The 25,777-nt window shown below is 39.3% G+C and overlaps 6 protein-coding genes across 12 annotated transcripts; 3 read left to right on the forward strand and 3 right to left on the reverse strand.

Moving 5' to 3' along the window:
* Positions 1-53: 53 nt before the first annotated feature.
* nedd8l (NEDD8 ubiquitin like modifier, like) lies at positions 54-2,223 on the reverse strand. Its single transcript, XM_058639411.1, has 4 exons — positions 2,066-2,223; positions 734-781; positions 545-627; positions 54-460 (listed from the first exon to the last, which is right to left on the reverse strand). The coding sequence occupies exons 1-4, from the start codon at positions 2,081-2,083 to the stop codon at positions 334-336; spliced, it is 276 nt and encodes a 91-aa protein (XP_058495394.1). The 5' UTR covers positions 2,084-2,223; the 3' UTR covers positions 54-333.
* Positions 2,224-2,972: 749 nt separating this feature from the next.
* LOC131467066 (zona pellucida sperm-binding protein 3-like) lies at positions 2,973-4,975 on the forward strand. Its single transcript, XM_058640788.1, has 10 exons — positions 2,973-3,039; positions 3,128-3,312; positions 3,391-3,494; positions 3,571-3,662; positions 3,751-3,931; positions 4,018-4,123; positions 4,200-4,288; positions 4,397-4,488; positions 4,575-4,654; positions 4,757-4,975. Exons 1-10 carry the CDS (start codon positions 2,973-2,975, stop codon positions 4,769-4,771), a joined length of 1,011 nt encoding a protein of 336 aa, XP_058496771.1. The 3' UTR covers positions 4,772-4,975.
* Positions 4,976-5,939: 964 nt separating this feature from the next.
* LOC131466582 (uncharacterized) lies at positions 5,940-8,285 on the forward strand. Its single transcript, XM_058639924.1, has 9 exons — positions 5,940-6,019; positions 6,134-6,300; positions 6,378-6,481; positions 7,059-7,147; positions 7,232-7,412; positions 7,508-7,613; positions 7,707-7,792; positions 7,887-7,978; positions 8,055-8,285. Exons 1-9 carry the CDS (start codon positions 5,956-5,958, stop codon positions 8,111-8,113), a joined length of 948 nt encoding a protein of 315 aa, XP_058495907.1. The 5' UTR covers positions 5,940-5,955; the 3' UTR covers positions 8,114-8,285.
* A 288-nt stretch (positions 8,286-8,573) lies between these two features.
* Positions 8,574-12,881, forward strand: LOC131457096 (RING finger protein 212B-like). Of its 4 annotated transcripts, none has more exons than XM_058625911.1 (13): positions 8,574-8,699; positions 10,001-10,111; positions 10,218-10,270; positions 10,367-10,441; positions 10,683-10,789; positions 10,869-10,971; positions 11,060-11,088; positions 11,182-11,222; positions 11,802-11,826; positions 11,938-11,995; positions 12,297-12,354; positions 12,461-12,491; positions 12,597-12,881. In XM_058625911.1, the coding sequence occupies exons 2-13, from the start codon at positions 10,012-10,014 to the stop codon at positions 12,667-12,669; spliced, it is 753 nt and encodes a 250-aa protein (XP_058481894.1). In that variant the 5' UTR covers positions 8,574-8,699; positions 10,001-10,011; the 3' UTR covers positions 12,670-12,881. The 4 variants fall into 4 exon arrangements, with proteins under 4 accessions (XP_058481894.1, XP_058481886.1, XP_058481901.1 ...); XM_058625903.1 differs by lacking the exon at positions 8,574-8,699 and adding an exon at positions 8,771-8,944; XM_058625918.1 differs by lacking the exons at positions 8,574-8,699; positions 11,802-11,826 and adding an exon at positions 8,771-8,944.
* A 182-nt stretch (positions 12,882-13,063) lies between these two features.
* homeza (homeobox and leucine zipper encoding a) lies at positions 13,064-19,420 on the reverse strand. 2 transcript variants are annotated; one of them, XM_058625868.1, is made up of 3 exons: positions 18,315-19,420; positions 17,478-17,661; positions 13,064-17,171 (listed from the first exon to the last, which is right to left on the reverse strand). In XM_058625868.1, the coding sequence occupies exon 3, from the start codon at positions 17,144-17,146 to the stop codon at positions 15,146-15,148; it is 2,001 nt and encodes a 666-aa protein (XP_058481851.1). In that variant the 5' UTR covers positions 17,147-17,171; positions 17,478-17,661; positions 18,315-19,420; the 3' UTR covers positions 13,064-15,145. The 2 variants fall into 2 exon arrangements, with proteins under 2 accessions (XP_058481851.1, XP_058481841.1); XM_058625858.1 differs by having other exon boundaries at positions 17,571-17,661; positions 18,315-19,419.
* A 419-nt stretch (positions 19,421-19,839) lies between these two features.
* On the reverse strand, positions 19,840-25,607 carry dhrs1 (dehydrogenase/reductase (SDR family) member 1). 3 transcript variants are annotated; one of them, XM_058625882.1, is made up of 9 exons: positions 25,449-25,607; positions 24,586-24,734; positions 23,998-24,141; positions 23,827-23,906; positions 22,758-22,890; positions 22,483-22,623; positions 22,329-22,398; positions 21,978-22,058; positions 19,840-21,896 (listed from the first exon to the last, which is right to left on the reverse strand). In XM_058625882.1, exons 2-9 carry the CDS (start codon positions 24,727-24,729, stop codon positions 21,760-21,762), a joined length of 930 nt encoding a protein of 309 aa, XP_058481865.1. In that variant the 5' UTR covers positions 24,730-24,734; positions 25,449-25,607; the 3' UTR covers positions 19,840-21,759. The 3 variants fall into 3 exon arrangements, with proteins under 3 accessions (XP_058481865.1, XP_058481873.1, XP_058481857.1); XM_058625890.1 differs by having other exon boundaries at positions 24,586-24,787; positions 25,420-25,601; XM_058625874.1 differs by having other exon boundaries at positions 25,420-25,600.
* Positions 25,608-25,777: the final 170 nt, after the last annotated feature.

Here is a 25,777-nt window from a genome sequence, read left to right on the forward strand (position 1 = left end):
GTCTTTGCTCAGCATGCGTGTGTGTGTGTGTATATCCGAGGACAAAGCTTAAATTAACTTCAGCATTTATTCACAAGGAAAAAAAGAGTTCTCACACTGTCTCTTGTACTGCATGGGTGCCTGCATCAACTGATCAAACTCAGAAAGCCAATGAAATTTTACAAAAAGAGATAGACATTAGAATAAGAACATCCTTTCGTGTTGGTTCTTGTTTTTGTTTGTTTGCGACAGCCTGGGGAGCATGGGATTTCAAATTTCCGTTTTGGAGCATGGTCAGACGGTGACGGGACACCACGACTGTTGACACTCAGCTGGCCACATGATAGCGGTGACTCATAACAAGGACAAAGGGCGTGTGCTGGCTGGACTGTTGACCGCTGATCCTCCTCTTAGTGCCAACACGAGATGGAGCACTGAGCCTCCCTGGATCTTGTAGTCTGCAGCTGTCTTCTCATCATTCCTGATGGCAAAACAACACATTATCCATCACAACAAGGTCATCGGACATCTATGTCACTACAACAGCGAGATAAATGTCACTCACATCTGTTTTCCACTGTAGATGAGTCTTTGTTGCTGTGGGGGGATCCCTTCCTTCTCCTCTACCCTTTCTTTAATTCGCTCCACCTTGATGTACACAAACAAGGCACACACAATGCAGTGATTTGGGAGTTAAAGTTAAAAACTTTTTTTTTGCTCTTTGTTATAGGGACATTTTATTTCATGTACTCACTTTATCTGTGGGCTCAATGTCGATCTCTATTTCTTTTCCTGTGAGAGTCTGAAAAACACCATCAGCATAATCAAATAAGCCACAGCGTGGGTTTCTTTGAGCAGGAGAACAAACGTTACACAATTTCAATATACTGATTATCAAAGAAGCTTCATACTGTGGACCGCATATCGTTACATATTGCGAGGTACACTAAATACAATATTATTATGCATCACGATAAATATCACTCACAATAGGTCAATTGTAGTGACTTTCCATTGTTGCTAAAATATGAAAGGAGAAAAAATGTTACTAATTGATAAGACAATGATCTTATTTATATGGGGGAATTCCTGTGGTGCACTCACACTCAGTGTATGAATATGACTTCATTATATGTCATTAACCTTGTTCTCTCTCCCTAGTTTGTGTCTTTCGTTCCTGTCCTCTCTGTCCTCATCTTGCAGGATCCAGACCCTGTTTCGAGGCTATTATTATCATTCATATCATCACATTTATTGTTATGCTATAATTAAAGTTGATATCAGTATAATTCTTTATCAATCTCTGCTGCTGATTGTAGCAATGACATTGTAGTTCTACATACATGTCATAACTGATTCAGAACCATCTAAATAAACTGATAACTTGACACAACTGTTACAGATCTGCTCCCGGTCTTTCTCTTCTGTACCTCACCTCCCTCCCTTTCTCCCCTATTCTTTCCTCTGTTCATTTCACCTCAAGGTGAAGGCTGGATGGGGCAGATGGCTGCACATCTTGGAGTCTGCTTCTGTCAGAGATTTCTTCCTGTTAAAAGGCAGTTTTTTTTCTCTCCACGGATGCCTAGTGTTCGCTGATTGTGTGATTTGTTTTGGGTTTCTCTGCTCTCTTTAACGCTGTCTATGAACAGTACCTTGATATCATGTATGTTGTCATTTGGCGTTATACAAATACAATTGATCATTTCTCTTTTTTCCCTTTTAAATATTCTCAAAAATGTTGAACCTGTAGTACGTTATGTTATTGTTGTAACAATAATAATAACGTTTTAACCGGTAACGTAAGCAACATTTTATTGAGAAAACGCTTTCGACTCGATACAACACCGGGCCATGAATAAGCTCATTTCAGTCGGTGTTTACGTTTTAGTCAATACAGGGTGACAAGTATGACCCATAGATCATGACGTTAATAAGAAACTCTTAGCTTTATCTAACCCTGAACCAAAGACCGTTGAAAAGTATAGCCGTTGAATACAAAATGAGATACACTCAGAATATAATGATAAGTGGGCTACAGCAGACGTGGGAGGGAAAAGTTCTCTCGTTCATAAAATGGCGGTCTTACCTTTACTTTGATCAGCATGGTGAATAAATGATGGTTTTACGTAAGTGACAATGATATCAAATGTTTAATCTCCAAAATACGCAGTGAATTTGCGGAGTACAACCAGCTTGTAACTAGCTTGAGTTTACTTCCTGTGTAGCACACTAAACGTTCCGGATGTCACGGCGGCGACGGAGGTTCCATTCTCTTTAATAAAACCATAAACCCTTCTAAAAACTAAAGTGTCATTATTATGCATTGTACTTCTTTTTTTACTTTGATGCATTAATGTGTAAACAACTTTTGGTGTTGTACTGGGGAATTATATTTTGTAAATAGTTAAAGACTTAAAAACTACAATAACTCTATTAGTTACTAGGGCTGCAATGATTATTTGATTAATCGATGATTAATTGTCATCTATTTTGATAATCGATGAATTGGATGAGTGTTATTTCAATGACTAATACAAGCTTTCTGATTTCTCTGCTACTTACATGTGAATATCTTCTGGTTTCTTTGTTCCATACAACAAAGAAATCTTTAAAACTGAATCATTTTTGGTTTGTGGACAAAACAAGACATTCGAGAACATCATCATTTCCACGTTTGGTAAACACCGATCAACATTTTCTGACATTTTACAAACCAAACAAGTACTTTAATTAATCAAGGTAAATAATCGACAGATTAATCGTTTGTTGCAGCTTTACTATCTACAAGGTTGTTAAGTATAAAGTATGATTAAAATGCAGATACACCAAAGACCAATTTACTAAATAAGTGTCAGAAAGGTCATGTTAAATAACAAGAATGCAAAAAAAAAAAAAAACATCCCAGCTTGTTTTACACGGATGTTGACTGTTACGCTGATTAGGCAGGAAGTCTATATAGCACCCCACTTCCAGGTGGCCTTTGATTATTAATCATGGTGACTCATCTGTACCTGGGTGTGGTAATCCTGGCTATTTTTGCATCGACTGTCACTTGTGCAGGTATTCTTCAGACTTGTGTCTGTTTTTGCCAACCTCAGTGTTACACTCTTTCAACATTTATGCTGACCGAAAACATTAACGTTTGCAGATATTGACGTGGTTTGTGAAAAAGACTCGGTGAAAATCAAATGGAAGATCAGTGCAGAGTTGGTGCCATTTTCGGCTCGTCTCTTCCTGGGCACCTGCATGGTATCTCACCTGAATGTTCTGCCCACCGGTGAGGGGGAAGCACAGTTTGACTACACGTTTGCGGAGTGCAAGTTTAAAAAACTGGTAAATAAAGTTATTTAAGATCTTATTTAAGATTTTGGCCACTGAAGTACTTTATTAACCCTCTTTTCTACTCTACAGATTAAAGGGAAACACATTAAATATCAAAATGAGCTGACTTACAGGCCACAAGCGAGGACAAAACCTGCATCATTTGTGTATCCCATTGAGTGTGTTCAAAAAAGGTAGGTTTTTCTGAGTAGGTTAAATTATATTTCAAAAGGACAATCTGTGATGAAGAACATTACTGTCATGTTTCAGACCTGAGACATGGATCCCTACATTCCTGAACCCTGGGTCAGGTGTTTCTGCAGGCCGAGGTGGGCTGGTGATCCACATGTCCCTACTAAACGGTGAGTCCTCATTCTGCCAAATACAGCACAAGCTATTTCAAAGATGTATTCTGAGCCCCTCTTTTCTTAAATGTATATCATCCTACAGAGCAATTGACAGGTGTGGCTGAGACCAACGTAATCCCCCTGGGTTCTTTCATGCCAATATGGGCAGCAGTGGAGCAGAAATCCCATCAACCTCTGCTCCTGCTCATGGAGCAATGTGTGGCAGCCTCTACACCAGAGCTGAAGCCCGGCAGCCAGGTTTACCCCATCATTAACAATAAGGGGTAGGTTTCAAATACAGGTTAGTAGTTGTGATTGTACTGAAAGAAGTTGTATTGCTAACCTGAGATTAAATCTTTTTTTTTTTCAGATGCCTCTTGGAAAGCAAGAGGGGAAGCTCCATGTTCCTTCCTCGCTACCACTCATCTGCCATCATCCTCTACCTGCAGTCCTTTAAATTTAATCTTGGCGAGGAGGTGAGGGCGGGGGTAAATGGGCAGATTAAATATTGTTGAAACAAAAGTAGATTGACCACTGTTATGTGCTCCTCAGGTGTACATTCACTGTAAGCTGGTTGTATGGGATCCTGAGGTTTTCGATGAGGGCAAGAAAGCCTGCCATTATGTAAAAGAAAGTGGGAGGTAATTCATGTTTGGTTTAACTTGGTAGTCTTTAAAACATTTTCTCTTTTATGCAGAATATCTATGAAGTTCTCCCCCCCCCCCCCGATATTATTTCTCTTTTCTCAGCTGGGAACTACTCGACGACCCGTTTCAGAGCTCCCTATGTAGCTGTTGTGATTCAACCTGCAAGTCCCGTTCCAGAAGAGGACTTGAATGGGGTATCATTTAATGTCAACTTTGGATATTTATAGATGGAACTCTCTTTAAAGCTGCTCTCACTAATTACCTCTGTATTGTTTCCCAGAATCCCATGACCACAGTCGCACACATTCTGTACTGGGACCTCTGATCATAGTGGAGCACAACAACAAATCAGTCTCTCAGGTGTAATAATTAAACCACTCAATTTTAACATTTTGTTGTGTCCTGGATCTCCTGTTAACACTGAACACAAAGACTTGACTTTAAAACTCTTTTCTTCCACAGGATGTTCTCGTCTGAACAGATGGAGACACATTGATAATCCTGCACAACAGAAGGGCTGGGAGCAGATCACAGTTCTCCATCATGATCAAATCTCATCAAAATGTTGTTTCAGCATGGTGTGGTCTTATGTTTTCAGCTTTAATACAAACTGTAGTTTGTATCCATTACCAAAAATGTAATGGTTTGTGTTCTGATGTGCAATAAAACTGGTTTAAGCTTCTGTTATGATCTGTAATTAAGTCTTTTTTTTTAAATCAACTTTGTCCTCATTATGCTGCCATTAAACCAGGATACTGTTGCTTTGACTGCTGGAGCAGTTTAAGGTTGATTATGGACAAAATCCACAGAACTTAAATGCAGCTGCACTATAACTACAACTATATATATTGCTGTTTAAAGTTATCAGTTATAAAATACCTTACTGGTATTCACACTTACATGTCACAGCTCAGACTAGGTGATGCATTTTTGAACATTTCTAACACCTTCTCAAACCCACATCTCAGGGTGTCGCAGATGTGGTCAATCTTGTGAGTTTGGTGCGTTCAGTTGGTTTGACGGATCATGTCTGTAGTGTATAAAAAATATTGCTAAATATGCTTAAAACCAATCAGTTAAACTTTTCAAAATCAGTAACAACTGAACATTGTGTAGTGTCCAGTCTTGTATAAAGCACTTAAAGAATACTTGAGTAAAAGTTACAAATATGTTACCAGAAAATGACTTTGGTAGAAGTTGAAGTCACTTTTTATATGAAATACAAGTCTTAAAGTATATGACATTTATTGTACTTAAGTATCAAAAGTCATTTTTTGATAGTAAAAGTGAGGAGTTAGGTTGGGGCGAGTTGTCTTTCAACTGGAAGGCTGTGGGTTCATTTCCTGGCTCTGCACCGCAAAGCATAGAGATGTGTGAATGAGTGAATGGCAAAATGGCAGTGTAAGGCAGTTCATCAAGACCAGAAACGCTCTATATAAATACAGACCACTACTCATACATACAGATACGTGATTTTTGTAGTATTTGAACTTTGTTACATTGTAACACTGAGTGTGTCCCCAGGTTGTTGTAATTAGGCCAGTGGCCGCTGCACCTGAGCGCGTGGACACACACCAGGTGAAAGACGTTCAGCTTGATTAATGAGCCTCCAGTTAGAAGCAATAAAAGTGTCTTGTGTTTTGTTGTTTGTGTGTTCAGTCATGATGGCTTCCTTTTGGCAAGGTGCGCTTCTCTTGAGTCTCATCACTATTTCAGTTTATGCAGGTAATGTTCCAACAAACCAGTGCAAGTTATATATTTTTTTTTTTTATTATAAGCATGTTTTATTCTTTAAATGCATACTTTCTTCTTTTTTTTTCCTCTCTCTCTCTCTGACAGACATGAAGCTGGACTGTAGGCTTGATTTTGTGACGCTGGTGTGGACAGAGAGCAGAAGCCATGTCGACTTGTCCCTCTTTCGTCTTGGTAGCTGTTTCCCCACCAGCATCACGGCCAGGGAGGTTGTTTTCAGCGTGGACTTCAGTGACTGTTACTTCAGCAGACTGGTGGGTACGATACTTGGAACTTGGCTTTGTAAGCAAACTATTCTTGTGCAGCTTAGTGACTCTCGTCTCCCTTGTAGGTCACTGGGGATCATCTGATATACGCCAACAACCTGACCTACATTTCTACCCCCGAGTCTCGTATACACTCCTTCAGTCACCCAGTTGCTTGTACATATGATAGGTTTGTATTTATGCTCAGGGGGAATTTAAAGCAGATGTATTTCAGATGCTTGTTTCTTATGCAATAGATGACTTGGGGCATCTTTCTGTTTCTGATACACTGATATTGTCACATTTTTAAGGGGTTTCTTATTCATCCTTTTAGGGCAACTTCCACACTACATTTGCTTAAAAATACATCTAATGTTCTAGACATTACCCCTATTGTTTCAGATCCCCCAAAAGAGTTTGAAAACAACTACTGGCTCCGTTTCATTCGAACTTGTGGCGGCATTTAGCATGGACCTCTTATTTGCTGCAAAAGCAAGAACGTAAATGTTTGGGTTAAAAACTGTCACCCTGGACTGCCCTATGATCTAATTAGTCAAATCCTCCCCTCATGTTACAGGTTTGAGGCTCTAAATGGCACATACAGGAGATGTAGTTCTGTCACTCTTGCACTTACGATCATGCTGAACGGTTATTCATGGAAATGGTCAATTATGCCAAAATCTTGTCTACTGTACTGCAAATGCTCATGTTAAGTGTAGTAGTTGCTGTACTTGATCTGTCTTTTTTTTTTTTTTTTTTTTATACAGGCCTAAAGACTGGTACCCATTCATTTACCAACCCGTGTTTAACACGCATGGTCAAGGAGATCTAGTTTTCCATGCTGGACTTATGAACGGTAGTAGTCGGAACACAAAACACCATCTCTGGAAATGGTGGTGACTGTAATTCTGACCTACATCGGTCTGTTTTCTCATACAAGGTGACTTCTCAGGACCTGCTGTGTTGACAAGTTTCCCTCTGGGCTCCTTCATCCCAATCATGGCCAGTGTGGAGCAAGCGACCCATCAGCCGTTACTGCTGCTTCTTGAGGAATGTGTTGCTGCTGCTACACCAGAGCTGCACCCTGAAAGCAACTTGCATACAATAATCACAAATAAGGGGTACTCTTTGTCATAAGGAAAATATGAACATTTGCTTACCAACTTCTTTAGTGTCTTTTGCTAAAAGCACTGCATGCATTCTCTCCAACGTGCAGATGTCTTGTGGACAGTAAGATCTCCCTCTCAAAATTTGAACCAAGGCAGAAATCATCTGAGATCAAACTATCCCTTCAAGCCTTCAGGTTTGGTCTTGGAGAACAGGTAAAATATCATCAAATAGATGGCTTAATTTGTAAATACTGCAACGTGACATGCTTTAATGCCCTGGAAAACCTATTTTGACACTCCCAACAGGTGTATCTCCATTGCAAACTTGTGGCTTGGGATCCCATGGGTCTAGACAACACAAAGAAGGCCTGCCACTATGTCAGAGATCAGGGGTAAGATGCTTTGACTCATGGTGGTACAGGTTTTTATATTTATATACACGCACACAAATGTTCTGTACACAACTAATCACTTTTCTCCCATCAGCTGGGAGCTTCTGGATAACCCTGAATACAGCAATCTGTGTGACTGCTGTGACTCAAGCTGCGGGTCTAGGAAAATAAGGAGCACAGGGTTGGGTATGTACAGTTTCTGTGCAATATCTGGATTTAAAGTAGTTTTTATTTTACTAGACTAAATGTGCTTGTTTTATAGGTAAACTTGGTATTGTACATGGAGCAGTCCTTGGGCCTTTCACCATCACAGAGTCCTGAAGCAACCAAGTGACGCTGCCTGGTTTTTGACATTGCACAAGATTTATTTGTGCTTTGAACTTTATTTTCCCCTCTGCACAACTGAATCCATCGTATTGCCAACCTGCTTCAGTCTGAGTTTTTAGTGTTGTCAGGCTTCTAAAAGCTTAAATGTCTGCATTTCAGATGTGTGGCAATTAAAAGAAAATGTTTACAAACTTCATTGGTCATGTCTTCAATACACTTAAAACTGACTGTCTTTACAATATTTGTAGATTAAGTTTATGAAGGACAGTGCAAGTTTTTAATATTTTCATGAAATGCAAATGTCAGATTTTCATATTTCACTATTCAAAACAATATTTATTCATTCTGTTGTAGTTCCAAACAGTCTCAACAGGTTTGAAATATTACAAAGGAAACGGGAAGTAAAGTTTTATTTATGATAAGTCAATGTTTTGTATTTCTATAGTTGGCTAAAGTTTGACTGACATTCAACAGCAGGATTTGTTGTTGTAGGCTTTAGCTTTGCCTTATTAAAAATACCTTCAGGAGTTAGACCTCACTGTTCCAGAGAACTAAGCTGCTTAACTTGAACACGTCACAGGTAAGAAAACGGTTATGTTATAAACCGTTTTTCCCAGTTATATTCTGATTTTCAGTGCCACACAACACTCTGACGCGGTTTAAGCTAGCGCGTTAGCAAACATACAAGAACTATAAACTATAGCGTCGTGTGTGTGAACTCGTTGGTACATTTTCTGGTATAAACACTGACCTTGTCAGGACCATAGTTATGGTAAAACCTGGTCCTAATGAGGCAGAGCCACTTTTCTGTGGAACTAGTTTGAGGTAAGATGTGGTTAACATTAGAAATGAATTGGTGGTACACAAGTCAATGATTTCATCTGTTGAGCTTTCATTGATTTTACTTTAATGTTTCGTTGTGTTCTGCTTGTTTCACTTTACATTTCCCCACTATTCGCGCAGCACCTTGTACTGTAACTTCATTTAATATTCTGTATTATCTTGAAATATGATCATCCAAAATGTATGCATAGCATAATTTCAATTTCATTTTTTTCCAAATGTTCAGTATATTTTTACCACATACTATAGTGATCAGTCATTTCTATTTTTCTTTTTCGTTTTTTAATGAGGTATTGTATGGCAAGTGGTTTTAACATTTAACTGGTAGACAGCATATTCACTCCTGACATGTCACTTTTACCATTCATATGCATGAGGTTTATAATGACAATCTGTACTTGTCATGGTAATTCCAGACAGTAAAACTTGGCGATTAAATGTTAAAAAAAAAGCTTACCATAGGTACTGACACACAGTCAGCACCTTGTGTGCTGTTGGTGCGAGGAACCACCCTTAGACACGGGTGCTCACCCTCACTGAAGACATGCCAGCTGGGACTTAATAAAATAAAATTTACACCTGCTCACGTCTATGATTCCTTAAGTATATGTTGTCTGCTTTAACTCGCTGGTTGACAAGCTTTTTCTGCTGGAAAGTGAACTCTTGGAAGGAAACTTGTCACTCCTCCACACCAAAGACCATAGAGAATATATGCGATTTAAGCTTGTTAGGACATGGGAGCTGTTTGTCTACAGCTGCCTCATTTGGTAAGTTTGTGTCACTCAAGCAGTAAAGGATCAACCAGTCCCTGTGGATTTTGGCATTTGGTCAAAAATCATATTGTAGATTTAAGCAGGTGAATATTTTATTAAGTAAGCCTTTTATTATGTGGCTGTGTGTCTGTGTCTCAGGCTGGCTCCTAATACCTGTACTGTCTAGGTGTTCCTCATACAATCACACTCATAAAATACGAAACTATCTCTTTAAGATCCTATGGTTAAATAAATAAAATGTTCATGTTGTGAACTGTGAATACAGAGGGATCCCATATGGACTGGTTCCACTGTAACAAGTGCTTCACCAGGAGAGCAGCGTCATTCGCTGTTAGCAGCTGTGGCCACATCTGCTGTGAATCATGTATTACATCAAGTAAGACACTTGCATTCGATGTTCTCCGTGTGAGTTAATTGTCTTTTTCTTATAACACGATTGTCTACTGTCATTGCTCAGGCTTCTTTTGCCCCTCTCCCCTCAGAGCAGTGCAGTGTATGTGGCTCTGACTGCCGTTATCTGCCTATCACTGATAAGGTTAGTCAGTTTTGATATATTTACTTCATGTTACTGTCCAGTGCCTTGTATCATACTGTCAGCCCATAACTATATCTGCCTACATTTCTGTTTTAGATGAAGCCACAGGAAAAGGTGTTTTTCAAAGACCCAGTGAAACTGATGGAGTCACGCCTGGCGCACATATTACAGGTCTGTCCCACACTCCTTTGCTTCTTTACCTTTTAATTGCTACTTTGAATGTCAGAGCCACCAGTCAGTTAAATAACCATTGAGTACTTAAACATGAGAGTCAAAGATCAAAAGCTTTACCTTCACATGTAAGATCATCTGAGGATCTGTGAGCTTTGTGAATGTCCGTTAGCAAGAATATTTTTACAGAATCATTCGTTAAGACTGAAGTTTTCAATAATCGTGACGTCCTCTCCCTTAGATTGCACTTTTCCAGCAGAAGCAGATGGAAAGAATCGCAATGCACTTAAAGCACAAGTCTGTGGAACTAGAAAGGCGTCTGAAGGAAGTCACTGAGCAGGGCGACAGGTGATATCAACATCCACTGTTATTCCTCCACGGCTGTATTAATAAAACCATGATTACAACTCTATATTGTAATCACAAGGCAACTGTCAGAGCTGGAAAGAGAGAATGGTGTCCTGAAAAAGCAACTCTTAGAGCTGAAAAGAGAAAACGCCAAATTAAAAAAGCCACTTTCTCAGAGGAGGGTCAGTGCAATTCAGGTTTCTTACAATATAATGTCCTTGTGGTGTATTAGATTTATAACATTTCCTCTACAATGTGTCCTTGACAAAGGTTTCTCCAGGACAACTTCAGACAGATGGGTAAAGGCCAATGTATCATTGAACATGTCTGTTTTCAAATGTGGTTGAAAAACCTAATATAATGTAATATATCATTTATGTTTTTCTATACAGTGCTCAAAAGATGACATTCCCTGTGGCTGTCACCTCCCGAGGTAAACCCAAATTAAAGTTCACTCATTACATCTTTTTACCTCAGCCAATGAGGTTAGAATCCCTTCCGTGTTTGTTTATCCGTCTGTTCACTCATTCGTTGTCTACCGTTTTAATTTCCACATGAGGATCACAGGGTTGCCAGTCCATTGCAGGGCTAACACACATATTCACTCTTACGTTCAGCTAGGGTCAATTTAGAGTGTCCAATTAACTTCTGCATGCTTTTGGACTGTGGGAGGTAAACTGGAAAACCTGGAGAAAACCCACCCACACACTGGGAGAACATGCAAACTCCATGCAGAAAACTGGGTTGTAAACCCAGGTCTTTTTGCTGCACGGCATCAGTGCCAGCCACTAATCCCCACTGTGTACCACAGTCTGTTTATGAGCATTATTTCATAGATGTATTTTGATACAAGTTTTCCAGGAATGTATGTTATGGCCCAAAGAATTAATTATTAATTTTTAGTAGTGATCTGTACATGGATCTGGATTCAGGATAAAAAAAATGTAATCTTGTGGGACAGGGGAGTGTATTGACATTGTAAGAAATCCCTCCATGTTTTTCCTTTTTGCAGTTACCCCTCGTTCAAGAACAGTGAGGTGTGCATTTCATGCTTTATTTGCTACACATCTTCATTTAAAAAAAAAAAAAAAAAAAAAAACCAACAACCTTAATCCTCAAACATGTTGTCTTGTCTTCACTCACTTTAGCTCAGCTGAGTCCCAGGGGTGGACCAGAGACAGAGGTCCCAGTCTCTCCTCTCGCAATGCAAGTCTCACACTCACATTGGCTTCATAGTTTCTGTCATTATACATGTTGGGATTAAAATAGTGGAATTAAAAGGAATATATAATGCAGACATTTTGTTGTCAGAGAGATGGAGGGTACTCTATCTTTTTATGAAGCCAGTGAAATGAAGATTGCCTTCTCCAAGCTTAAGAATGTATTACACAATACAATAATTAAACTTAGATGTTGTTACATATTACGTTATTTAAATTTTAGAGCAGAACTGGAGGCCTTTAGTTTTAAGAAAACATTTCTCTACCCTCTTTATGTTGTTTGTCAGACTCCTGGATCAGTTACCTCGCTTTCCAGCAATGGCTCTCTTCTTGAACATGTGCACCGTAAGTGTGGTCGTACACCTTTACTTGCAGTAGATCATTTTACATGGACTGTTATTTTCCTTAATCAAAGTGGAATCTAAACTATCATTTTTCCCATTTTAAAAAGGAACACCCACAGCCTTCGGCACCTCTACAAGGTAAGAAATTATTTCCAAATAACTTATGCCACGTCATATTTCTTAACAGTCACGACGAGTAGCTTTTCCCGGGTATTTGCTGAGTCACACTATTGTTATCCTCAGGACTCAGCATCAGACTCCTGCTTTCCAGTTTCAGTTCATGAATGGATTTTCAATACACTCTCCCAGATGTTAGTTAAATGTCACTGCTCCTTCTGTTCCATGAAAACTGTTTTGTTCAGAGATACAATCTTTTTTGTGATTAAAAGCAGTTGGTGAGTGATTAAATATCTTGAACATTGTTTATAGGTTATTTTTTTATAATTACTACTGTACGTTTACATGGATGCAATAGTGATATCACAATTTGCATTGTTTGGCAATTAAACAACTACGTTCTTTTGGTCAGTAGTTGATTCATGCTCATCTTCCTTTTATTTATTTAATAGTTTTAACAGTAGCTTTGTGCAGAATAATTTCCTCAACTTGGTTTATGCTCACACTACAAATGTGATACTCATTTGTTTGAGTTTCAATGACAGTCAGCTGGATTCACCACAGCACACACACAAAACATTGCTGGCACACGATTATAAATGCAAATCTTTTACTGGTTTCCAGTGACATAATTGTGCAAATGAGATTTTTTTTTTCAATCAGTAAAAAATACATCGAAAACACATATACAGGAAAATGTGGGTTAAGTGTTAAGGACATTTCCACACAGCAGAACACTTTTCTTAACCGGTACAGTGATTCACACTGCTTGGTCAGCTAACCCCTGTACAGACTTTTCCACGGTATTAAACCCGGGCTCTGTATAAAGCCAACTTCACCCTCTGCAAGTCAACTTAGAAGTATTTTGGGAACAGAGTTTATTTTTCTTTTCGCAAGACACAATAATGTAGGAATTACTAATAAATAAATGTACTAATAACCCAAATGCTTGTGCTATAATTCGTAATGTGACAGAATGGCAATTTACCTTTGGATTCAAACCCTTTTCAAATCTTAAACAGTACATGGACCCCATGAGTCATCTTATCTACTTTGTCTTTATTTCAAACGATGAAATCATGCTCTATAGACTAATTAAGACAAAAGAGATATAAAAATACTGACTAAATCTATGAGTGCACATTAAAATTGATATAGATAACTCTGACTCTCTGCATGTTGCTGCTTTCCTAGTACTGCTAACATTTACTGTAAAGAAATGGTGCAGCTAAATGCGTATGACAAGCAAAGTATGGAAATTCTAACTCAAATATTACAATAACTAAAAAAAAAAAAAGAGGAATGTGTTTCAGAGATACAAATAGAATCTGATGAAACATTCTCAGTATTCTTAAGACATGAGCCATGGTATCAGTGTAATCGGACCAATAACACTGTCCATTTAGGAAATTTAAATTTTGTGAAATAATTGTATTTAATAAACATAATGGCAGCAGGGCCTGAAACCAAAGTGCAAGATGTCAATTTAAAGTGTACATGTCCAGTGTGCTTTTCATGACAGGAAGATACTGGCTGTAAAGGAATGATGACACTTGATCAGTCAACAAATTCATGAGCACAGACGTTTTCTGGAGCAGTTACTCACTGCTATGGTCAGGTACCAAAAGTACAACCAGTTTAAATTATACCGCTACAACAGCATACTAACAAAAGAAAATCTGAAGTAGTGATCTCTAAACAAAAATAAGCTCAAAAATATCGCAAACCAGTGTACAATTTACTGTTCTATTTACAGCAACACAATCAAAGTTCAAGTCATAATACATTAGGATAAGCAGGAAATGCAGCAAATACTCAAAATACACACCCCATTCAGGGAATGTACTGAGAAGACTGGATGTAACAAACCTGGCCCTTTTAAAGCCACTTAAAGCTTTGTTGGTGGAAATGCTGTAAGGAGCACTCCACCTACTTTAATAAGTGTTATGAAGTAGGGCTGTGTGATATGATGAGCTATGTCATGTGGTGACAAAAAAAATCCAATTTTACTGCACTGTTCAACTGTCAGTCACTCTCTAAGACAATTTACTGTATAATGCCATTTGGAGGATGCTTTACACTCTTCCAGGTGACACAGATGTGGGTAAGGCATTTGCCCGAAGGCAGCACAAACAAAAATGAACAAGAGTTAATCTGTAAAAGAAAATAGGAATTCACTCCATGATAAGGACTCCAGCTAATCAAGATAAAACGGGAAGCTAAACGAGAGGCTACATCTGTGGCACGAAAGTGGTGGGTCGGAAAAGTCTGACACAGACCAGATAAAAAGTACTTTGTGAATGGACGACAACACCACACCACCGACACGCCAATCACACCCAACAGTACAGAAGGAATCTCCCATGTGCTGCAAGAGTTCTTACATCTTCTAACGGACCACGTGGCAACCAGTAACAAAGATGGAAGGAAGCAATGGCTGCCAAATTTAATTTACTCCTGCAATGACACGACCCCAATCAACATGGTTTAAGTAATAGGCGCTTTGTAATTTGGTAATAGCAATTGACCTCAGTTACGCAATGCCAAAATTTTACTTTTATTTATTGGTTAGATTTACATAAAAATGTGCTTTATTATTATGTTAATCTATATGAATATGAAATGAGAGTTTGGTCTTATCGCACAGCCCAATTCATAATTCTGTTTCCAGTGTCTCAATCAGTAATACTGTCTTCTTGTTGGTCAGTCTCCCCAACATCCTGGGATGCAAACCAATCTCGCACTTGCTGGTAGCTCATTCTCGATTTCTTGCATAGAGAGTCAAGGTCTTTTTCTTGTAGTGAGCCATTTGAAAGGTAATATGTGACCAATGGCTGTGTATCAGGAGTATCTGTACTTGTTCCATTTGCCTGAGATTTTCGTTTGCGGCTGCCACCAGCCCGATTAGATGTCCCAGAGCTGCTTTCCTTAGTTAAGCCACTGCCACTCTGCTGGGTAGCAAGTTCTGCCAAGAACTGGTCACGGACCCCTTTCACCCAGCGCAGCTGGCCATTTTTGACAGCATAGCGTGTGTCACCAAACCACTGAATAACATCTGCACGGGGTAAACCTGTGAGCTTCACAAGTTCAGTGTAATCATCGCTCTTGGGCCACTGGCAGTTTAAGAAATGCTGTTTTAAAAGATCCAACTGCTCCTTGGTCTTTCTTGGTCGCCCACCAGGAGTGAGAGCAGGGGACGTGGATGTAGTTGAAGGAGCACCTGAGATGCGCAAGGCTGTTTGTGAAGGGCTGGCTTTGGCTGAATGTGAAGACTTCTTTGAGTTGCTGCTGTTTGAAAGTTGTTTATTAGTCAGTGGTGGGCTGCCAGAGGGGGAGGAGTAAGGAGATGATTTCGATACACTTGGTGGTTTGTGTGGACTGTGTGTTTCAATTTTGAACACCTTAGTCAGTTGTAATGGCTGTTCTTCATTTTGTATCTTGTCTTTAAAACTGTCCCCGTCACCAGAAAGCTCTTCCATAACATCACACTCTTCTGCCTCAAGAGCCCTGTCCTCGAATGCTTCAAGGCTATTTGACAAAAAGGCCTGAAAGAAATGTGAGCTTCCAGTTCCACTGCTACGGGTTCCCTCCTGGCCCTTGACGCTTTGAAGCTGACCAGTCTTTTCAGTTATAAGTGGAAGAGGTTGAGTTTGTTGATCATGTTTACCTCCCACAGCAGTGTGTTGAGAATAGCTCTGGGCTGCTGCCAGACTTCCTCGGCCAACCCTAAGCTGATAACGGCTGTCACTGAACCATTTACGAATGTCATTGCGGGTCAGCCCAGTTTCCTCCTGCAAACGTCTCAGCTCTGTCTCTGCAGGCCAGTTCTCCCTCAGGAAGCTTTTTCGAAGAGCAGCGAGCTGAGCTTTAGACTTTTTGTAGCGCCCATGGCGGTGCTGTTGTGAAGATGGCTCTGTGAGGTCAAGGGAAACATCAGTAGCTGTACTTGCTGGTGTGTCTGCTGGTGGGCGATAGTAGTATGAATCCTGAGGAGGTGGAAGGGTGGAACTGAAACATGGGACAGTGGGTTTGGCTGGTTTGTAGGAATCTGGTGACTCAGACTTTGGTTTTTTCTTTGGGGGGGTGAAGCTCGATAGAACACCCCCGACTTCATTGTTGTCCTTATCCTCAATTACCAATTCCTCATGTATTATGCTGTTGCTCTTTATTTTGGCTTCTTCCTTTGCCTCAGTAGAGTCATCATAAAGCTCAGGTACTGCTAGCTTTCGTCGTGTCTCCTCTATCTCCTCTGAAGACCAGCTGATACCATATTTAATTCTCTGCACCATAAACCACACCTTAACTTTGTCTAGTGGCAAGGCACATACCCTGGCCAGGGTGTTAACCTCATGAGATGATGGGTATGGAAATAAGTTGAAGGCTTGCACAAGCTCTGAAACTGTGTCAAGTTCACGGGTCTGATCTGACTGTGTCCATACCAACTTCAGTCCCTCTGATACCAGCGGCAGGCACACAACTGAGTTGTTGTTGGTGGTAAAACTAGCCCCAGTGCTTGCATTGCTTTCAGCTGAGCTGGAAGACCGGCACAAATCCTTGGAGGGTCGTTTAGCGTCAAGCTTTCCTTCACATTCTGTCTTTATTGTTTTTCCTTCAAAAGACTCCTTCATGGCCAAAAGTAGTCCATTTCTGCCATTAAGTTCACCGTAAGTTGCCATCTGGGTTATCAAAGTAAGCTCTCACCTGGGAATGGAAAAAAACATTCACAAATTTAGCTTTTGATGTGTGTTGCTGCTTGTTTGAACAACTGAACTGCTCTATCGCCATAGATAACTAAAGGGAGAAAAGTAAATGTTGTGAAGAGCACAGCCAGGAGAAAAGATTATGATGTTTTAAGAACTTTGAGTTCTAATTCATTCTCAAAGTCAATTATATGACAGCTGTTTCCCCTCCCCCCTCTTCTTCTTTGAATTCCTATTCTGAACTCCCAATGAAACTAGTCGTATAGTCCAGACTGGGCTCCCCTCCCCCCAAAGTGTGGTGACTGACTTTTGTTTTGTGGTAGTGGGGGATTGGTCACAAAGGGGTGGGAGCGTGTGGAATGGGTATCTACGCGAAATCCATCACAGACTATTTTCTCACCCCGTCCCACTCGGGCTTTGTTCCACTTCCAAGTACTCGGCCCGAAAGAAAAGTGTGGCCTCTTCGGAAAGGCAGATGCCACAACAGAAACCTGTGGACAAGGGAAATGATTCACATTAGTCATACTCAAACACTAGACTCTACTGAACTGTAGACATCCAAAATGAATATATGTGTATTGGGTTTTTTTAAGCAACAGGTGTTAAGGCAGGACTTGAACATGTGTTTATAGTTGGCTATAAAAGCTAAATACAGATAATTATGATTCAGTTTTACTTAACATCTTTATCCACACTGCGGTCATTTGTGTTTTATAAATAACAACGTTCTGTGTATTTTTGAGTTTACTTGGTTTGGGCCAGTGGAGGAAATGTTGCGCATTTAGTCAGGAGGTTACGCCATAGCCGAGGTCGCATAAGCTACACATAAATGTTCAAGTGTACCAAAAACAGACAGTTATGAGATCATTGTGTTAGTCAGCCGTGACACACTGAGCAGCACGGGGATGAGATCATGCGCTGGTTTTCCTCAGCTGGACGTTTTTACTTTATTACGGTTTGGTGTTTTCACACAATAAATGCGCGTTTTCGATTGACAAAGCTGTAAAAGTTGCTCGTTGAGCCACTGGCGACAGCAGACCAGTGTCTCCCCCCCTCTTTATGGCGTACTAACTAAAACGCTTCGCACTGCACAGGCGCACTTCGCCCTCAGACACGCTTCAGTGAAACACAAAAATAAACTTACCGAAAATGACAAAACAGTCCTTTATCCACGAGGTCCGTTTGAACGAAAGGAAATCGGGGGATATCCAGAGTTTCTCTTCTACCACTGTGCTTTTTATGGCCGAAGTTTGAGAGAGGAAGCCCCGGGAAACAATACAGTCTGCCTGTTTGACCCTTGTCTTATTTATCAAGCACCTCGACGGATTACAAAGATGCGAGACGGCCAAGTTTGTCGCCCTGCTTGTGAGTTCAATCGTCGGCAGATTCTCGTGGCGGTGGGTGTGGATTTCTCAGTACGCTGAGGTCCAGTCGTCGTTACGTGGTCCTCCTCGGTCTGTCCGTTGTTGCTTTTGTTCTTTAACTGAGAAGTGTTTCCCCTGTCCGGTCACATCGAGGCGAGGCGGAGCTGAGGACCAGGAAGCCCACAAGGCCCAACTGACTCTCCCACAGTGACGGAGGAGAGGGTGGGTGTGCCAGTCTGGGAAGAGCAGCCCGTGGATTTGGAGGGAGGAGGCGCTTGAATAATAAGTGGGGCAAACATTTTTCACGCCAGCCATCCACCAGCAACAACCCCACGACCATTCTCCTCATGGCAGTCATTCATAGAGGCTGGTACTGGACCCCCGAGATGGCGCGACTAACATTATTTGTATGTTGCAACCTTCATCTGAAAATACGCTTAGTCTATCGGAACTAAATGAAGGAGCATTTTTGAGTATGTAGCAGCAGCACAGACAAACGGGCCCAGAAACATTGAGGCTGTTTTTGAGTAGTAGAATACACTTCTGAAATCTGTTTCAGTCTCTCTTGACATGAAATAAGTCACTTCCTGTGTGCAGTGCGGGGATGTTGTCAGGCAACAAGATATCCAAACATTATGCTGACAAATATAGAGATTGCAACAAATGGAGGACTCCTCCACTCACCTCTCCCGAGTATGTCAGGGAACTACAGTGGCCTTCACATACCAGAATGAATGTTAACACTTTCACAACTCTGTCCAATCTCTGTGCCATTTCCTCATTCGTTGTTCATCAAAATGGTCCTTTTTTGTTTTTGTTGTAAGTCTCCTCTTCAAAACATGCAATGGACACCATGGCTGGTTTGTCCAGTTGGAATTCTGTAGAAAGGTAGCATAACAAGATGGGGGGCTAAAGTACATCTCAGAGGCTTTTTGTAAGGCTACGCAACCAGGAAACTCTGCTCTGTGATGATCAAAGACATCTATGTTGATATCAAACACTGCATTCTCCCAGTTACAGTGAATAACCTGTCACCTGACACCAGGATGCTGTGACTGAAGGAGCTTTTAAAAACTGTGCTGGGGCAACTTAGTTCCTTAAATAGAGTTAATTAAACCATAAAATAGCTAAAGAAAGAATAATTTACATGCCACTTATGTTATAGACCTTTATTTAGGTTGATGAATATGCAAATAATTAAAAGATTAAAAGAAAATTGTTGTTATGTTATTTTAGTAATTTTTATAATTGTCAGTCGATATCATAATTCAATGTTGATGCTGAATAAAAGAAAAAGACTGAATGTATTGTTGATATAAATCATGTTACAGAGCATTCACTCTCTTTATTACAAGTTTTCACAAACCCATTTTCAGAAATTGTGGTTCAGGATCTCTAGAAGAAACAAAAAAAGTTCACTTTTTTGGCAACACCTCTTGCATAAAGAAAGATAGAGACTCAACATAGATATTACTCCCCAAATGATTACTGCACCATGTTAGTTTTCCCCCAGACATTTAAAAACAATCTGTTTTGTTAAAACTCAGCAAATGTCTTGCAAAATGAAACAACAATTAAAACCATGTTCTCTCCCTCTCAAATAAAACAACAAAAACCTCCGGATTCCATACACCAAAACACACAGGTAATATATGCTTATGCATCGAATAAACTCAGAACATGACCCTCAAAAGTGTTCATGTATGCTTTGGCTTCATGACACCAATATTACATTATTGAAACGCATACAAGTGTGGAAAGAAGTTTCCCTTTTTTTCTTTTAGGTGAAATGTTGCTTCCACATAAAAATGAGCACAACGAGAGGCACTGCAAACAAAATTGAGTTTGTACAGGTGCTAGTTATTATTCAGGGTGGTGCATTTTGAAGGTCAGTGTTTCTAGGTGAACAAAGTGAGCTAAATGATGCATATTGTGTTCATAGATTTGCAAAACTGATTTAGAGGAATATTTGAGTGACCGATAGAATTGTGCTCACAGTCTTTGTTGTTGACACATGATCTCCAGGTTTTCGGAATTGTGTGTAGAGTTCCATTCTTTTGTGTATAAAATAGTGAAAAAGTGTGAAGTACATGTATTTTAATACCTATTGCTTAAAAAATAAGGAAACAGAGGTGAGTTAATATTATCTCATTATAACAGCTGGTAAATACTGTAGTGCATTAAATGGTAATAATTAAAGTAAATTGTTATATAATAGGTGCAAAAATACATGTTTTATGTAAAATGTGTACATTTTCCTTTATACTATCATAAACATTACAGCCTTGGTACAGTAGGCAAGCTTGAAGTAATGTGTTACAGAAAGGCACTCAAGTGCCAACAGAGGAGATGCTCAAGGAAGAGATATGTCTTCAAAGAGTTTACTGGAGGTAGAACGAGTGGACCCAACTCTGATAGCACTTGGCACCTTGTTCAACTGTAAGGATTGGATTGAGAGTGCTTTAGGGGTGGCAACACCAGACTACATTTGAAAGTCGTAGGTGCAGTGGATTACAAGGAGCATAAATCCATGTGATTACGTTTAATGGATGGTCAACTGCATGGGCAAGCAACCGTGACTTAAATTTGATAAGGCCACGCGTAGGTGGGCAAAGTTGAGCAGCAAATCTTTAGATGTTATTCATTTTGTGTACTGCTTAAAAAAGAAAATGTTATTAATTCACACTTTACATTATGTGAGAAATGTAGTGTAAGAAGTCATAAAATGACCATGATTTGTTGTCAGAGATTAACATTTGAATTATTGGCTTTTCTGTTAACAATGGTGCAACCAGTATACTCAAAGTTTATATTTTTAACTTGCACCCAGTTCTGCAGCTCGTAGCAATTTGACAGCTGGAAGAGTCAAACAGAGCAAGCTGCAGCTATGGGTTTGGAATACTGAAAATGTTACTGAACCTAAAAAGAATTGCTACACCTCCAGAAATATCTCTATTAGAGGAGAAACAAAACAAGGGTCTTCAATGGAGATGGTTAAATTTGAAGGTAGATGTTTGCGACCGATATGGGTTACCTGTTTTGAATGCTAACTGTTGTAGTTTTAAATATTTTATGTATCGCTCTTACTGAGGCTTCACTCACAGCTGAAGGTAGTATAGGTACACATAATAAAGAAAATATGCTAGTTAACATCGTCATTGTAGGAATGTAGGAATAGATGAGTATAGAGTTATACAGCCATTTCCATATTAATGAAGGAAATGCTTAGAACCGGTTAGTTGCCAGTGTGAGCACAAAGCGTGGCAGGCGTAGGAACGAGGGGACAACAGGGGAGAGCCAGGAGAGATAAGGGACCCTCGTCAGGAGGAATTTCAGGGAAGTGTAATCAGTTACACTTCGACCTGCCAACAAACAGAGGAAAGACATCTTAGAAATGAGTGCTTCCACACAATAGTGTTTTCTAAAAGTAAATCTTGAATTACCATCAATATCTCGTAACCCATAGCGCCTTGCCAGGTCAGAAGTCATGAGAACTTTTCCAGTCAGCGACATCAGATTTTTATCTTTAAAACAGAGAAACCATAAAAGCATGGGTTAAAACACAAATGGCTCTCCAAAATAATCTGTTGAATTAATAACTGCCTTTTCAGCCATTATTAATCTTTTTTAGGCTGCATAGTAGCAGGTTAATGAGACTATGTTAATGTCAATGTTAATTGTTAATGTTAATTATTTTGCTCCAATGAAGCCATTCTTGATGAAATACACCACCATATCAGTCTCCACTGAATTGACAATTAAGTGAAGACCATCTCTTTCAGTGTAAAGCCCACCTTTTGCCAGGTTGACGACACACTTCCCACTCATTTCTGTGGTTTCTCCACTGGCAAATACGTCTTTTATCTGAGGAAAAGACGATACACGTATTCGTCAAAACTGTGGATACAAACATGAATAATACAACTTTGCAGTCGGAGAAAAGCCTACCTCAGAATTTATATTTTGTGGCGTATCCTCCAGTACGTACTGGGAAATTAGCTCGGTTTGTACTGCTCCTGGCCACAGGCTGACAGAAGCCACTCCTCTACTTTTCAGATCAACAGCCATGTCTGCTGCTAGCCTATCACACTGGAATAAAACACACACACCAGACACACAAAAAACAGTGACAAAGACATCTAATTGTACTGTACATGTAGTACGTAAATAGACATTTTCTTTTCACAATATTAACTGAAGGAAGTACTGAAAAGAGTTCTCACAGCAGCTTTACCAACACCATATGGCACATTGAACAAATACCGCAGCCCTCCCATAGATGAAATGGTGACTATCAAACCTCGACCTTGAGCCACCATCAGTCGAGATGCATAGACTGAGAAGAAATAGTGGCCCCTGTCAGATAAATCAAAAAAAATGGAAATGAGTTCAATCATTTTGGACCAAGCTTGGTTAACACAATGTCAATGCAGTCAACACTGTTGAAAGCATTTCAATTGTGTAATGGTGTGCATTTCTCAAGGTGAAAGGTCATTAAATATATGTTTTTAATTTTCAGTTTTTTAATTAAGTTTTGAATTGCTGTAAAACTATATATATATATATATATATATATATATATATATATATATATATATATATATATATGTGATAGATTTTAAGACACACTTGGATTAAGGATTACAAAAAAACCATGGCGTTTAAATGATGTGTCCTTTTATTTCGCCCAGTGTAGCAAGTAATAGCATATATGTAGCAATATTGTCAACATTTTCAAATATTCTATGCAGCCCAGCTATAATCCTTCCTCATGCAATATGATAATCAATGTGCAAATATTCACATTTTAATTAACCAAACAAGGTGCTCTAAAGTAAACATTTCCTGCCAGTTTCACAGCAGTGCAACTCAAATGAATGAGGGAAACTTGGGTGGAAGTTACCTGTCCGAAGAAGAGGGAGTTTGTTCTCGTTGTGAATAAACAGAGAAATCCTTACTTTTCACTGACATTTTGTTTTCTTCAGTTAGACAGATATCTTGATGTATCGCCATGTGATTAGGTTTGGGAATGGCTGCAATACACTGTATATAACAATATAATTGCAACATAACAAATGATCAATATCTAGATATGATGTTTACATAATGTCTAGACACTTTGAAACTTAACACATATGCTTTGGATGCATTGTCGTGGATGTGTGCCGTCTTTTTCTATTACCAAATGTTTGCTGTTGTTGGGAGCAAAACTCAAAGCACAAAGGCATGACTAAGCAGTGGCTGATAGTGACACAGTCAATTTATCAGACATGACTATGTATGGAAGCATACCTTAGGCCTGTGTTGTTGATGCAATCCCACATTGATGGATCACTTTCCCAGAACTTCTTTCCCATACTCTCCATGATAATCTACAATAACACATTAAGAGTTCATTCATTAGGTCATTTTAATATTTCAAGAATACAATATACCAAGCAGTGTGTCACGTCAGTATCTAACCTGTACTCCAGCATAAGCGTTGTTAACTAGGATATCTAGCCTGCCATTTTGGTCCTGTTGGATCCGTTTAAACAGTTCTTCAATGTCTTCAGGTTTGGTAGAATCACAGACAACTGGCACACAGTTCCCACCCCTCTCCTTCACCTTTGTGCAGAGTAAAACGACATCATTACGACAACAAATAAGAACTAATAAAAAACTCTAAGACTACATTCATACTTCTGTTTTCTTTTAGAAATGCATAAATTCTACTCTAGATATGCTTGCCATACACACTCTGAGGCGTTTTAAAACTCCTAACATTTAGAAATTTAAAAACACTGTTGGCACTGTTTTAGTTTCAAAACTCTGGATCAGTGTTTGAGACTAAATTCAGATTACCAGCCACATGGTTTGAATCACATTTAAATCTGATTAATGACAATTTCATATTCATAACTAAAAGTGTCTTCAATCTGAACGGTACGCATAAACACAATTACCTGTGTCTTTAACAACAGAAAATGTCATTTCTGAGATTATTCACATGGTAAAACAGAAGTGTTTCATTTCTGCAAAGAGAATCCATGTTCAGTGTGTCACTGTCACCTGAGCAGCAGTTTGTTTCAGAGTCTTCTCCTGCCGTCCTGTGATGTAAACGGTGGCTCCTGCCTCCGACAGCTGGAGAGCTATTCCCTTGCCGATGCCTCTGGAGGCACCTGTGACCACACACACCCAGCCAGACAGCGACATATTCTCTGGAGGAGAAAACACCACAGCCAGGAGATGGTATGAGATCAAACTGCACAATCTTACGACAAAAAACGAGTTTATCAGTTCAAACAAGATCAGAGGTCACATGGCCACTATGTAAAACTGATAAAAACTAAATGTTGTGACATGGTTACACCCTTTGTCCACAGTTCAAGATATAGATGTAGTAATGCAGCTGACATTAAATGTGGACATTAAATAACATATTATAAAATCTATCATCTTTGCAATATCAATATTGACAATATACATATCAAAATATATATGTATAAATACAGATATATATTTAAACGGCAATAAATGCAGATTTTTCCTCGTATTAATTTTGGCCAAGAACTTACCAAAGGGTAAGATAACTGTTTTATTTCATTTATTATATTTTATAATTTAATGTCAACATGGCAGCTTAAAACACTACTGAAACCCACCCTTCATATTACACCCTCATAGACTATATTAATACATTTAAATATCTTGTTTTCAGATATTCATTTGAACGAAGAAATTGACGTCTTTTTTAATAAAACCATATTGGAATGGTAACTGTAATACCTTATATATTCTCATTACAACTCAATTATTTGCAGACTATACAAACTAATCAAGGATTGTTTAACTACAGCTTGTTATACAACATATACGTCAACAGAAAAACAACAAAAACTCTACCTTAAATCACAGAAAACGCTGGACCTTACTGTGTCAAAGAAACCCACTCGTGGTAGTGTTACTGTCGCAGTGTCACGGCTGGTCGGAGATTATCGAACTACGACACGACCTTTAGTCATGTAAAATGGAACAGTTATAAACTTGCTGCTTTATGTGCAGGCGGCTGTTCAAAGGCTCCGTTGCTACGGTAATATCGCGAGAAGACGCCTGGCGGTGAAACGCGGCGACGAGCTGCAGACCGATGACACAGGAACCAAAACAGTTCCAATTTGGAACCGTTCGTCCATTATTTCAATACATTTATTGTTATTTTCAAAGGTTATAGATTCGTTTGCAGCTTTGTTTTGAACTAAACATT

The sequence above is a fragment of the Solea solea genome, chromosome 1, assembly GCF_958295425.1.
Source record: "Solea solea chromosome 1, fSolSol10.1, whole genome shotgun sequence".
Classification (NCBI taxonomy): Eukaryota; Metazoa; Chordata; class Actinopteri; order Pleuronectiformes; family Soleidae; genus Solea; species Solea solea.